Source organism: Quercus suber, unplaced genomic scaffold (genome assembly GCF_002906115.3).
Source record: "Quercus suber isolate HL8 unplaced genomic scaffold, Cork oak 2.0 scaffold_711, whole genome shotgun sequence".
Classification (NCBI taxonomy): Eukaryota; Viridiplantae; Streptophyta; class Magnoliopsida; order Fagales; family Fagaceae; genus Quercus; species Quercus suber.
Genome location: NW_027070152.1, coordinates 24,128 through 36,869, shown reverse-complemented (window position 1 = coordinate 36,869; position 12,742 = coordinate 24,128). Strand labels below are relative to the sequence as shown.

Genomic DNA, 12,742 nt, shown 5'->3' with positions numbered 1-12,742 from the left:
TTTTATTAAAAAAAAAAAAAAAAAAAAAAACCTAAACGACTCTCTGATCTCACCCAATCTCTCTCCTTCTCTCTCACTCTCTCCCTTTGACTCCCAAACCCTCACCTTCAACCCACCCCTCTCTACCACCAATCCTCCTCACCGGCACACGAGCACTCTTCTTCATCTCTGCTCTCCTTGCACAGCTACTCCATCTTCCATCCCCACCAAGCTCACCGTCAACTTTGTTCTTCCCTATGCTTCCAAGCTTGCCTCCAAAGAGGTCAGTCAAATCTCTCACTTTCTTTTTACTATTGGGTTTTGTTTGTTTTGGTGTAAATTTTATGTGGGCTGAGTTTAGATTTTGATTCTGCAGTCTTATTCTACACTTTTTATGTCTGTTTGAGGAATTTTTTGACATGGGTTTGCTTTGTTTTTGTGTGATTTCAAATGGGTTTTCGTTAAAGCTTGTGTATTTTCATTGGATTCTATGTGAATCACAGTGGCTTTCTTGCAATAATAGAGTGACCCATGTTGGGAAATGGGATTTGTGGCTAGCTGTGACACATTTTTTTCATTCTATTTGGGGTTTATCCCAAAGAGAAAATAGGAATAGTTTTGGGACTAATCAAAGATCAAGAAATGAAATAATGAAAAGAAGATAGTAACTTTCGAGTGACCTGTGAGCACGGGCATTACTGCATCCCATAATGTTTTCTATACCTGTTTGGCATTTGTGTCATTAGGGTTTGAATTATCTGGATATGTTTTTTTGTTGGCCTTTAATTAGGTTAGAATTAATTATCCGGATATGTTTTATAATTTTTAATTTATAAAATACTCTTTTTTTTCTATGACAATATTACACCTCCACATTGATCAGTGTCTACTTTCTGCAAAAGCCTCATGGGCCTGTCTTGATCGTCATCAATCTCTGAATAAACTACAAGATTTTCCACTGCTTTATTTCTTTTTTTTTTTTGCTTTAATTCCACTGCCAGGAGCATTTAAGACGTATTCTTAGAGGTCAAGCCTTGCTATTTGACTGGTCAAAATCAACTTCATTGGCAAGGACCTTATCTCCTGGAGTTTTGGAAAGTCTAATAGATGCCAAGAAGGTTTGTGACTTTGCCTTATCACAGAATCTTTAAATGAGTTCAGTCCAGAGAATAAATGGTTTGCTAAGAAAAAAGTGATTTAAAGAAAATAAATCTTGTCATTCTTAAGTTCTACGGCTATCAAGTTATGCAGAATTTGCAAGTGCTTTTTTGGAACTTGGTTGATATCTTTTGTATAATATTTGTATGTATAAAAACAGTCGGAAAAGGATTGGTTGTTATTGTTTCCATGTAACTACCCTTTGAAATTTGTTCGAGTCATTGTCTATCCAGTGCTATATTAGTGACTTTAAACAAAAGAGAAAAAAAAAAAAAAAAAAATTGAAAATATAGTTATGACATAGTTGGTCTATTACCAATTGAGTTAGGAGTATTCAGGAAATGTGATAAATAATGGGTTCAGAATGTCCAATGTTATATATATATATATATATATATATATATAATAGCGGTAAACTCGAAACGGTACACTAGTATTAACCGGTATCCGAAATATATCGTACCACTGGTCAAACCGATACAGCTTTCGCTACGGTATTAACTCCCTTGGATAAGACACCCTTACTTTGAATGGGATCAGTTGAAAAAAAAATGGTAAGTTTATCAAATGCCCTAAAACACATTATATTAAATGTTTCTTTATCAAATGCCCTAAAACACCCATTACCAAGAAGCATTATACGAATAAGATATGAAAAAATTAATGTAAAATTCAGTGCATCAAGTAGAACTATTGTGTCTTACTCTTACCCACGTGTGCTTAATATAAGAAAGTCTAGAGGCCAAAAAAAAAAAAAATGACACTCAGCTATTGTATTAAGTTATCAATATATAACAGGTAAAAAAAAAATGGCAATAATGGGTTTATATGAAAATCAATAAAACCGTACCAATTTAGCTGTTGTATAAAATTTTATCATTTTTTTTTAATTTTTTTTTATCTTTTTACATTTCAACTATTACGAGGATTTAGGTTTGTTTAGTAATTTTTCTCTTTCTAAGTTAAAGCACTTTATTCTTTTGTAAGTCTCCAGATTGTTAATGATATTACTTATTAGTTTACACGTCTACACGTTTGGTGCAGCACGTAGTTGACTCAATGGTGACTCGGTCTTCTCTCTCTTCTAGCAGTGGCAGCGCCACATTATGGCCAGAGTGGTCCAAGATTACCTTAAAAAAAATTTATATATAATAATTTAAAATTTTATATTTATTTACCTTTTAAAAAAATTTGGGATCATCTTAAATTTTTTTTATGCCAATAAAATTAAATTTTGGTCCGTAATTTGAGAAACTTAATAATATATTAAGGTCTTTCAAGCAAAAAGGAAAAGCTAAAAAATAAAAAAATAAAAAGAACTAAAATCTGAAAAAATAAAATTATAATTAAACTTCTACAGGCTGGGCAGTGACTTGATCCTTTCGACTAAGCACAATGTTCAATACAACACAATTTTCAACATTTTATTATTTTTTATTACAGTATTATTTTTTTCTCACCAGACATATATTACTTCTCATTTTTAATTATTTTTTCTTGTTTATTCTTAACCACACATGTCTTCTGTCTTCTCGATTTTTACACTTCATACTTTTAAATTTTATCACATCTTCATCTACACTTTTACATCTAGGTTTTGCCTTTCTCCTTATTAGTAACTTCTGTGTCTTCTACCAGTACCAGTGCGGTAATACATTTTCTCAGGTTTTGAGTCTCAAATTTCTTAATACGATTTTTTTTTAGCTATACAAGTACCTCTGTTCATTTCTCTTCTTTTCATTTTTTTTTCCCCTTTTGAGGTGTTTTGGTTTACAAAATGCAAATTTATTTTGGTTTTAAGAACATTTTTTTTTTTTTTAAGCACAAACTTCATGCCGGCCTAATCTTGAATTTTGGCCGATATTTACTAAAATACCTTGAAACACCCAAAATAGACTGAATGACCCAAAAAGTTTTCCGTAGTGGAATAGGGTGGGTTATTGTTCTAATTTGTTTACCAGCACAATATTTTTCGGCTATTACAACCAAAACGGAATGGAATTAATAACATTGAATCAAACCTAATTACCTAAAGGCTAAAAAGAAACAAGATTGTGTAATTTATGCTTCCTAAGAAACACCCTAAACAAAATTCATGAAGCCGCCATTGTCTTCTAGTCTCAATCTTCATCACCTCTTTATATAATTCCTTTTCGGCGCCTATCAAATGAGGTTTCCAGTTTCCACATGAAAACTACCCAAAAATGTAGCCGAAATCTTCGACTAATCTCCTGATGTGATATGCTTCTTTCATATATGTTCAGGATTTACTACTATTATCAGGAAAATGAAAGAAAAATATTTAACTATATTATGTAATTTTAGGGAGTTACGTATGAAGAATTATTAAGGACCATAGTGCATTGGTGCTTATTCCCAGCTTAACAAATTAAGCTCAAGTTGTACATTCTCGTGTATATTCATAAGCTCCTAACTAGCTGAGTCCATTTTATATTTTTCAACATTCTCAACAGAAATTTTTTTTTTCTTAATTTGTACAAAAGAACAAGCATACTCAAGAAAATAAACGGAAAATATGATGTGCCCTAATATGAATTAGAACTAAATGAAATGAGGCACCTTACAAGAACACTAAGTGTGAGTTTGGATAGCGGCAAGTTACACATTTTGTGTGTCTGCGTTTTTTTTCCTCGGTCCCGTACATTATTTATGGGACTTACAAGTACAAAATCTAGCAAAATCAACTTTAAAACTTGGTCTCACGGCACTATTTAGACATTTAAAAATTATTTTGTTACAGTATTTTCTGTTTCAGTTTTCAATTTTTAGCAATAAAGTAAACTACGTGCTTCACCAAACGTGTAAATGTGTATAATATCATTAACGGTCTATGGAGACTTACAAAAAAAAAAAAAAAAGTGCTTTAACTTAGAAAGAGGAAAATTACTAAACAAACCTATGTCGTCATAAAAGTTGAAATGTATGCAAAAAATTTTAACAATACTTATTAAAAACACTAATATTACTATTAGTTTTCTTTTAAATCAATCATTGGCATACTTTTTTTTTTTTTACCTACTATTAATATGTAATCTGTTACAAAGCTAGAGTGTCAAATCTGCCTCTAGACTTTCTTATATTAAGCACATGTGGCTAAGATACAATAGTTATACTTGGTACACTGAATTTTACATTGATTTTTTCATATTTAACTCGTATAATGGTTCTTGTTAATGGGTGTTTTAGCTTAGGGCATTTGATGAAGAAACATCTAATATAACGTGTTGCTGTTACTTTTCTTTGCTTTTATGATACACACATGCACTTACCATTTTTTTTCTCTTGATCCCATAAAAAATAAGGGTGTCTTATCATATTTAACGTTAATAAAACGGTAAGAAAACAACGATAGAATGCATATAAATAAATATAAATAAATAACTAATCATAATATTTGTCAAATTAATAATAATTTTTATATCATATGTAATATCAGTTAAATAAAAATATATTATAAAGAAGAATAGTAACACACCTAAGAGTTGGTCTGAGAGTAAACGTTAAACTAAGAAAAATAAATAGTAACTTATATAAGATTTTGCTTTTGAAGTGTATGGATTTTTAATCACATGTGTGGTCGTTCTCTTGAAATTGGAGCAAACACTAAAAGGCTTTTTGAACTAAAAAAATTGTAGAACACTTACCAAACTACTTGATTAGATAGAAAGAGATATAGAAGGGAGAAAGAGAGTACGAGAAAAGAATCATAGATGGAAATACAGATCAGTTGGTTGTACAAGTGGTGTAATTTTTTATTGATGAAGAAGAAAAGTGTAGAAAAAAACAGTTTCATTCTACCATCAATAGTAAAGTACGCCAAAGTCCAAAGAAAAGTGTTATTTATTTTTTAACAAATGAGCAATTTTAATAGTAGTGCTATTGACAAAACACACAAAAAATTTAGATGGCAAGTTGTTAAAGGTATGTAAAAAAGTGATGTTAGTTAAGGGTTTAGATAAAAAGTCAATTACAACTTGTCACTTAATTTTTATTGTAAAAATTTTGTGAAAATAGCACTAATATGATCATATTTCAAGTTTATTTCAATTGGGTTTAAACAAAATTTAGGGTCAAGGTGTTCAAAATTTTATTTTAAGGGTCAAAATAAAAAATAAAAAATATAAATTTTTTATATATAATATTTTTTTTGGGGCCAAGCCAGGGGGTTCATTTGAACCCCCTGGCCTGGCTGTAGAGCCGCCCCTGACTGTTCACCATGAAAAAGTCAACAAATACGGGCTTAAAAAAGAAAAAAAGGAAAACGTTGAAAATGAAAATGCAGACGCACAGACGCTGAAACCAAACAGGTACCAAGGGTCCGTTTGGATACAGCTTATTTTACTAAAAACTAAAAATACTGTAGCAAAATAATTTTTAAATATGTGAATAGTGTCGTGAGATCCATTTTTAATATTTTTTCTGAATAAAGTGATTGTGGGTCCCATGAATAATGCGTAAAGAGTGCATGAACAGTGCTCTTGTCTCCTGAAATAGTGAAACTTGTGCATTAAAAAAAAAAAAAAAAAAAAAAGAAGAGGAAAACGTGAAACGTAGAAATGCTGGACACAGACTCAGTTCCCAAACGCACACGTTTAGTCGTACCTATGTGCTTGTATTACACTTTTAGTTTCCTGTGTGCTTGGATTAGTTTCTACTTTTCACACGCCCGTGTCTTCTCGGACCCATCCCCAGATGCTATTCTAATGCATGACGATATGAATCTCAATTATCCAACCAGCTTTTCTTAAAGTACCACCCTCTTTTGCTTAGAATTTTCGATCTTTAACAAGAAGTGGGCCAGTTTTTTTAGTTGTCTTATACAAACCTCTTTTGCTTAGCATTGAGAATTAACGTGGCTCCAAATTCCAATTATATTTGTCCCACTTATGTCTACAATAAGAGAACTAGTCTAAAATGACTTCATCTATAATATAGTGAATTATTTGTTACAATAAAATCTAATCTAGATAGTATGTATAGAGGAGTACATTAGGTATAGTATATTGATCCTAAAACTAGGGTGGCATGGTAGTACAAAACCACAGTAGCTTATGATTATTTTTAGAAAACTTCTAATATCTAATATATTATAACTTCACCTCAAACTCAAGGTGGAGTAATGAAAAATTCATTTTGAAAGAAAAGTTTTCAATGCCATCATGAATTAATGCCCATCAAATGAATTAGAAACCACTAAGAAAAACATAAAAAAGTATCATCATTGAAGAGAAAGAAATCTGTGAAGCGTGTAATAAATGTGAAAGACTTCATTTTGTTGGCTGGGAACATGCATGAATGAGCTCAAAGAACATTTCAATTGTAGCTTGGTAAGGAAAATTCCAAGAATTCAATTGAATACAATGACTTATAACCACAATGGCGAAAAGAGCTCTGCCATGAGAGTGCATGTAGAGGCCACTCCAACATTTGTATTGTGTGGGAGTAATGACCTATGGAAGTTAAATAGAATGTTAGGCATGTCACAAGGATGTGAATGACAAATGAATACTCTAAGCGCTTATGAGAAGTGTGAGGGGGTCTTCAAAACAAAAGGTGGTGCGTGCAGCCATAAACAAGCACATGATTAGGACTAAGACAATGTGTGAGGACAATGTGACACCAAAACTTGTATTATCGGTTGTGGGCTCTAATTTGTAGCCAGTGCTCATAGTGAGCACACAACTTGGAGTTAAGTGATTCTTGAGTAAAACTTGATGTTGCAAGGCATGTGAGCACACAAACTCAAAGAAAGAAGGACCAATTAATGTTCTAATACCATAATAAATTAATATATATATATATATATATATATATATAAAGAAGGAAATAGAATGACATAGACAGTAAAAAAAATAAGAAAATAAAATGATATAGAGAGAGAATGCTAGAAAGAAAGAAAGAGAATTAATGTTGTTACTAGACAACTTACGTCAATGGTAGAAAATCCTAAATGACTAGAGTGATTTAAATTATATATGTTAATAAATAATTTTAGGAAATTTTTTATGAAAAAATAAAAAAGTAACTAACTGATTTGACCATTTTTTTAACTTCGCATAAAATGTTTCCTAAATTAAATGGTTAATGTAAGGGCATATATTAACTGGACTCATATCTTAATATATAATATCGTAAATATTCTAATCTTGTATATTCTAAACCTTAATATATAATATGGTATATATTCCAAACCTGTATGTTTCTCAGGTTGATTGCAATATGGCCAGGTTCCACCAAATTGGTATAATTGGTGACAAGGTTTGACACTTGAAAGTGGCTTTTATCATGTAAACATATGTGAAGCACTTTACATGTACTCCCTCGTGATCTTTAAACTATTAATAATTTTTTAGACTATTTTACAAGATAGTTGTATTGTATACTATTTCAAATACTATGTTAGATTATTATATGTAATATGACAATTGTATATACCAAAAAAAAAAATCATTTTATCTTTTACTCCCCACAACAAATCTTAGCTCAAGACACTATTGACCCCCCTAAAAGAAAATTCTAGAGCCGCCACTGTGAACAGTGCACTTGTGTATTGTTTACGGATCCACAAATTCTACTTTTTAGCAACTTTTTTTTATTAAAAATAGGTCTCACGGTACTATTTACACATTTAAAAATTATTTTGCTAGTGTTTTTAATTTTCAGTTTCAACAAAATTAGGTGTGTCTAAACGAACCCTTGATGGTGACTCGGTCTCCTCTCTCTTCTAGTCTTGATCGTCATCACCTCTTTATATATTTCCTTTGCGGCGCCTAATAAATGAAGTTTCCAGGTTCCACATGAAAACTTCCCAAAAATGTAAACGGAAATTTTCGACTAATGTCCTGATGTGATATGCTTCTTTCATACATGATCAAGATTTACTACTATTATCAGGAAAATGAAAGAAAAATCTTTAACTATACTATTTAATTTTAGGGAGCTACGGACAAAGAATTATTAAGGACCATGGTGCATTGGTGCTTATTCCCAGTCTAACAAATTAAGCTCAAGTTGTTCTCATGTATATTCATAAGCTCCTAACTAGCTGAGTCCATTTTATATTTTTCATCATTCTCAACAGAAAAACATTTTTTTCTTAATTTGTCCAAGTTATGAACAAGCATACTCAAGAAAATAAACTGATGAAGGAAAATATGATGTGCTGCAACATGAATCAGAACTATATGGAATGAGAGCTGCTTAGAACAAATTGATAGATGATTAGGCACCTCTACAAGAAAACTAAGTTCTCAAGTAAAAGCTCTCAAAGCTTATTTTCATTCACATACAAAAACTGATTTACAAATGGACTATAATATGAATTCGAATTAAATGGAATCAGAGTTGCTTAGACCAAATTGATAGGTGGTTAGGCACCTCTACAAGAACACTAAGGGTGCGTTTAGATAAAGATGAAAAATTAAAATTATTTCACCATTCATTTTATTTTTGCTACTATTCATAAGTCTCATTGCTCTTTTTGGCATTATTCATGGGCTCCACTGCACTTTTTGACACTATTCATAGACCTCATTGTACTATTGGAATTAACTTTTACCTTTATCTACAGTATTTTCAGTAATAATTTTTCTATTTCAACAAAATAAGTGGTATCTAAACACACCCTAAGTTCTCAAGTAAAAGCCCTCGAAACTTATTTTCATTCACATATAAAAACTAATTTATGAAGAGCTTAATTGCATTCTACTACTTATACTAGTTGTTTAGCATTGACAGACTCTTAATGGTTGACAAGTGTCTAAATCCTATCGATTAATACTTAAGAAATCATTTAACTAACTAACTAATTAGTTACAAGAGGATTAAAATATAGCTACTTGAAATGTCCTGCATCATAAACCATGAAGTTTTCTAATACCATAAACATATAGCTCCACTTAAAACTCTGCCTTTCACGTCTAGAATGACACGACTTTGTATAATTTAACATCTTTTATTTTTCTTGTTAAGATAGTATAATATAATATCTTTTGTTCTTGCTTTGACGTGAGGCTTTTTGTAGTAGAGGCGAGGATTTTGGCCACAAAGTGTCTCAAAGAAGAGAAGGTATTGCAGAGCCATTTCATGCGACACATGAAAATTTCGCCTCAAAGTGACTTTATAAAAAATAGGACTAATCAAGTAATCCCAAACCGGAAAAAAGGCAATAATACTTTTAAACTCTTTTTTTTTTTTTCCGTATTTTTTTACTTTCACTTTTATATTTAAAATATGGATATTTTTACGTCAATTATGTTAATATTAACGTGAAATAGTAAATATAAATGAGTATAAGATATATTTTTTCTTAAAATAAAAACTCACCAATCCAATTTGATATAATCCGAAATGATTAATTTCAAACAAAGTGCGGTCAATTAAAGCACCATATATAATAAAGTCAAGTGTTCAGTTGTTATCAACAAACCTGTTGAATCCGTCTCACTTATTTTTTTAAAGAAAGCTTCTTTTATGTGTTACCTTCCAATTATCTGTTGTTCAAAATTCATTTTATTTTATAATTTCTCTCTCTCTCATCTTTGTCTCTCTCTTTCTGAGACTGAGAATCGTCCAAATAAGTCTTACTCAGGAGGATCTCATTGGTGTAGAGGGGATGTAGATGTAAAAATGTATATAATAAGTTACATGGAATAAACATTAACCCATAAATAAAATAGGGGCTTATGTGATAGGCTAGTTATCTCCCCCTTCCCACTATATAATACTGAACATCTCAAAATATAAAATAAAAAATCATTCACTCAATTAATAGAGAGCCTTCTGCGAGAATATTTCCTATGCTTTAACAACTTTTGTGTTACTTTGTCTGATCTTGGCCTTTAGCTCATAAGACCAGTTACAATTAAAAGATGCCTTACGCAGCTATAAAACACTGTAGTTCTCTGCAGAGACACCAAACTATGTGGTTGTTTATTTTGTAAAAGTGCAATTGTGTACTGGAAAAAAAAAAGTTTACACATTCTCTTTTAACTTTTAAGGTAAAAGCAAGCTCATCCAAACCAAGCATAAAAGAATTTAGAAAATAATTTTACTTTTGTAGCCGTGCCCAAACAGGAGATAATTCTCTCCGAGTCTCCGACAGTGTCAAATAAACTTTGGTATATTAGGACATCCTTTAGGTCTGTTTGATATGGGTGAAGCTTCTAGGGATGATGATCCTTTGTCCAAATGATGAGTAAGTGCGGTACTAGCTTTCAAGGCTAGTGCACATAACTCTTGAAGAGATAGTGGCTTGTGGGATTGAGAAGGTGGCATAAGGAAATAAATTTCGCCCAGCTGAAGCTCTTCATCTTCAGGCACTTGAGGTACATGAGCATCAATAAACATGGAATCTGAGCTGCAGAGGAAGCAGTTGGGATTTTGGGAAATTATATGGCTAGCTTTGATGGGTTGCTTGAACTGTTGTAGCTTTCCATCTAAGTGAATTATCTTTGCTGTTGATGACCAGGTTAAGCTGGAAACATCATTTATTGTGTATTGATAAGAAACACAGATACCCATATGTATGTCTGTGTGTGAGAGAGAGAGAGAGAGTGAGAGAGAGAGAACCTTGTTTTGTGTGCTGGGTGTGAGAGGAGGTTATGATACTGTGGGAGAGGTGGTTAAGAGAGTTGGGATACATATAGGAAACAGGTACCATTTGGTCCATTTCCCTGTAGGAAGAGGTCAATCGAGGATTTCATTGTAACAAGATTGACTCCCAAAAAAAGATTTCAACTAAAGGGTACAATAGATTCCTAAGAAAAAAAAATGAAAAGGGAACAATATTTATCAAAAGAAAATTATTAAAGGGTATAGTTTTTTTTTTTTTTTTTTTTTTAATAACCCAAGAGTAAGGGAGGGATAATCTGAAGTAAGTTTTTTTTTTTTTTTTTTTATTTTTTTATTTATTTATTTATTTATTGAATTGATACGATCAAGGACAGACCTAGGAGGGCCAAGGGGGCCTGGGTCCCTAGTCCAAATTATTTATTTATTTTAGTTATTATATATTTTATTTTTATAATTGGACTCCCTTAAAAAACCTTAGGCTCATCTTCTCTTCAATCAGCCTAACTCAAATAACAACTATCCAATCTAAAAACTTAACAAAAATAATAAAAACATTCACAATAGTAATTGTATTTTAGCAACAAAATATATATATATATATATATATATATTTTTTACCACCAAAGAACTAAAAAATCATGTGTTATTAGAGAAATTAAAACTAAAATTTTTGCAACTACAGTAAACTGATATAAAATGTAGCCAGTTGACTATAGCAAGTTGTTAAAAATAAATTTTTTTTTTTTTTTAAAAGATTATATACTCATCATTCAATTAAAAAACTCAAATTCTCTTTCTTCCTTTATTATTTTAATGAGTTGTTTATTTTATTTTAAATGAAGTGATAAAAAAAAATAACATTTAATATTGGGTATATTATAAATTGAGGTGATAAAATATATAAAGTAGCTTTTTGAGGTGCTAAAAGTTAAAATTTTTAGCACCACCACTGTAAATGTTCTAACTTCAACAACAACAAAAATTCCTAGCAAGCCTAGTGTAGGGACTCGGTTTAGGAAGGTTCCCCAACAATACATTTTTAGAGAGTGGGTCGAAAGGTTAGGCCCTCACAGATTAACAACGGAGTGCAAGCCACCTTTTTCCATTGAAGGGGAGTGAGCCCAACTTATAACTAAGGGCAGCTCCTCGGCCCTCGTCCGAAGAGGTTCCCCCCCTGAAACTAACATGACCTCCGAGTCATTCTATGTCCTCCTATTGAGTAATGAAAAATCCTCCCCCCCCCCCCCTAAACTGCTTTGCTTGCCTTTCTTATATGGTTCTCTCCCTCCTATCCCCTTCTTCCTTCTGTTGATCATCCATTGGCCTTCCCTCTGATCGTCCGTCTCATCAGAGGCCTCATCCGTACTCGAGTGGCTCACAATAATCAATGTTACCTGTGAGAGACCGCGCCCCCGGCCCATTTTAATGAAATGTTGGGCCAAACCCACGTGAATGGGTGGAGTCATGTTATTGCCCCTTAAAATGGAGGTTCGACTAGTTATATTTTCCCCTTTAGATTAAGGGTTTTACAATGGAGTCGCCACTTATTTAATTATTGGAAAAATAAGAAAACCATAATTAAAAAAATTCCTCATTTTATTAATTTGTAATTGAATTTACATTGAACATAGGAAATTACATGGCTTTGGTCCTAGATACAATCTAATATAAAGTACATGGCTTTGTTTCCTAGTTACAATCTAGAAATTGAAAATTACAAGGATAAGCATTTGATCTACTAACCCTTGATCTAAGTTCGGAGACTATGTTACAAGGTGGGAAGGTGTTAGGCACCCACCTTGCCCAGTAAAATCGGTCTTCTAGACTATGGTAGCCAATAATCATGTCACATCATCCAATATGTTATCAATCAATTTGCATGTTGAATTTGATGTGTATGTGTGTGATAAACCCTAATTCAATTTATTGAGCATTACATTTAGATTGAAAAATAAATTCTAGTGAATGTGTGTGTATGGTGATATCCTAGATTCAAGGACTTGAAAGAATT

At 31.8% G+C, this 12,742-nt stretch overlaps 1 protein-coding gene and 1 long non-coding RNA gene across 6 annotated transcripts in view; one reads left to right on the top strand and one right to left on the bottom strand.

The window, feature by feature from the left end:
• Window positions 1-1,314, top strand: part of LOC112019365 (uncharacterized) — a 13,756-nt gene extending 12,442 nt beyond the window's left edge. For all 5 annotated transcript variants that reach the window (XR_010626210.1, XR_010626211.1, XR_010626209.1 and 2 more), the window contains one exon: window positions 981-1,314. This is a non-coding gene — a long non-coding RNA (uncharacterized LOC112019365). The remainder of the gene's footprint in view (window positions 1-980) is intronic.
• Window positions 1,315-9,898: 8,584 nt separating this feature from the next.
• LOC136064583 (uncharacterized) lies at window positions 9,899-10,800 on the bottom strand. Its single transcript, XM_065766504.1, has one exon. The coding sequence runs from the start codon at window positions 10,678-10,680 to the stop codon at window positions 10,264-10,266; it is 417 nt and encodes a 138-aa protein (XP_065622576.1). The 5' UTR covers window positions 10,681-10,800; the 3' UTR covers window positions 9,899-10,263.
• Between the last annotated feature and the right edge of the window lie 1,942 nt (window positions 10,801-12,742).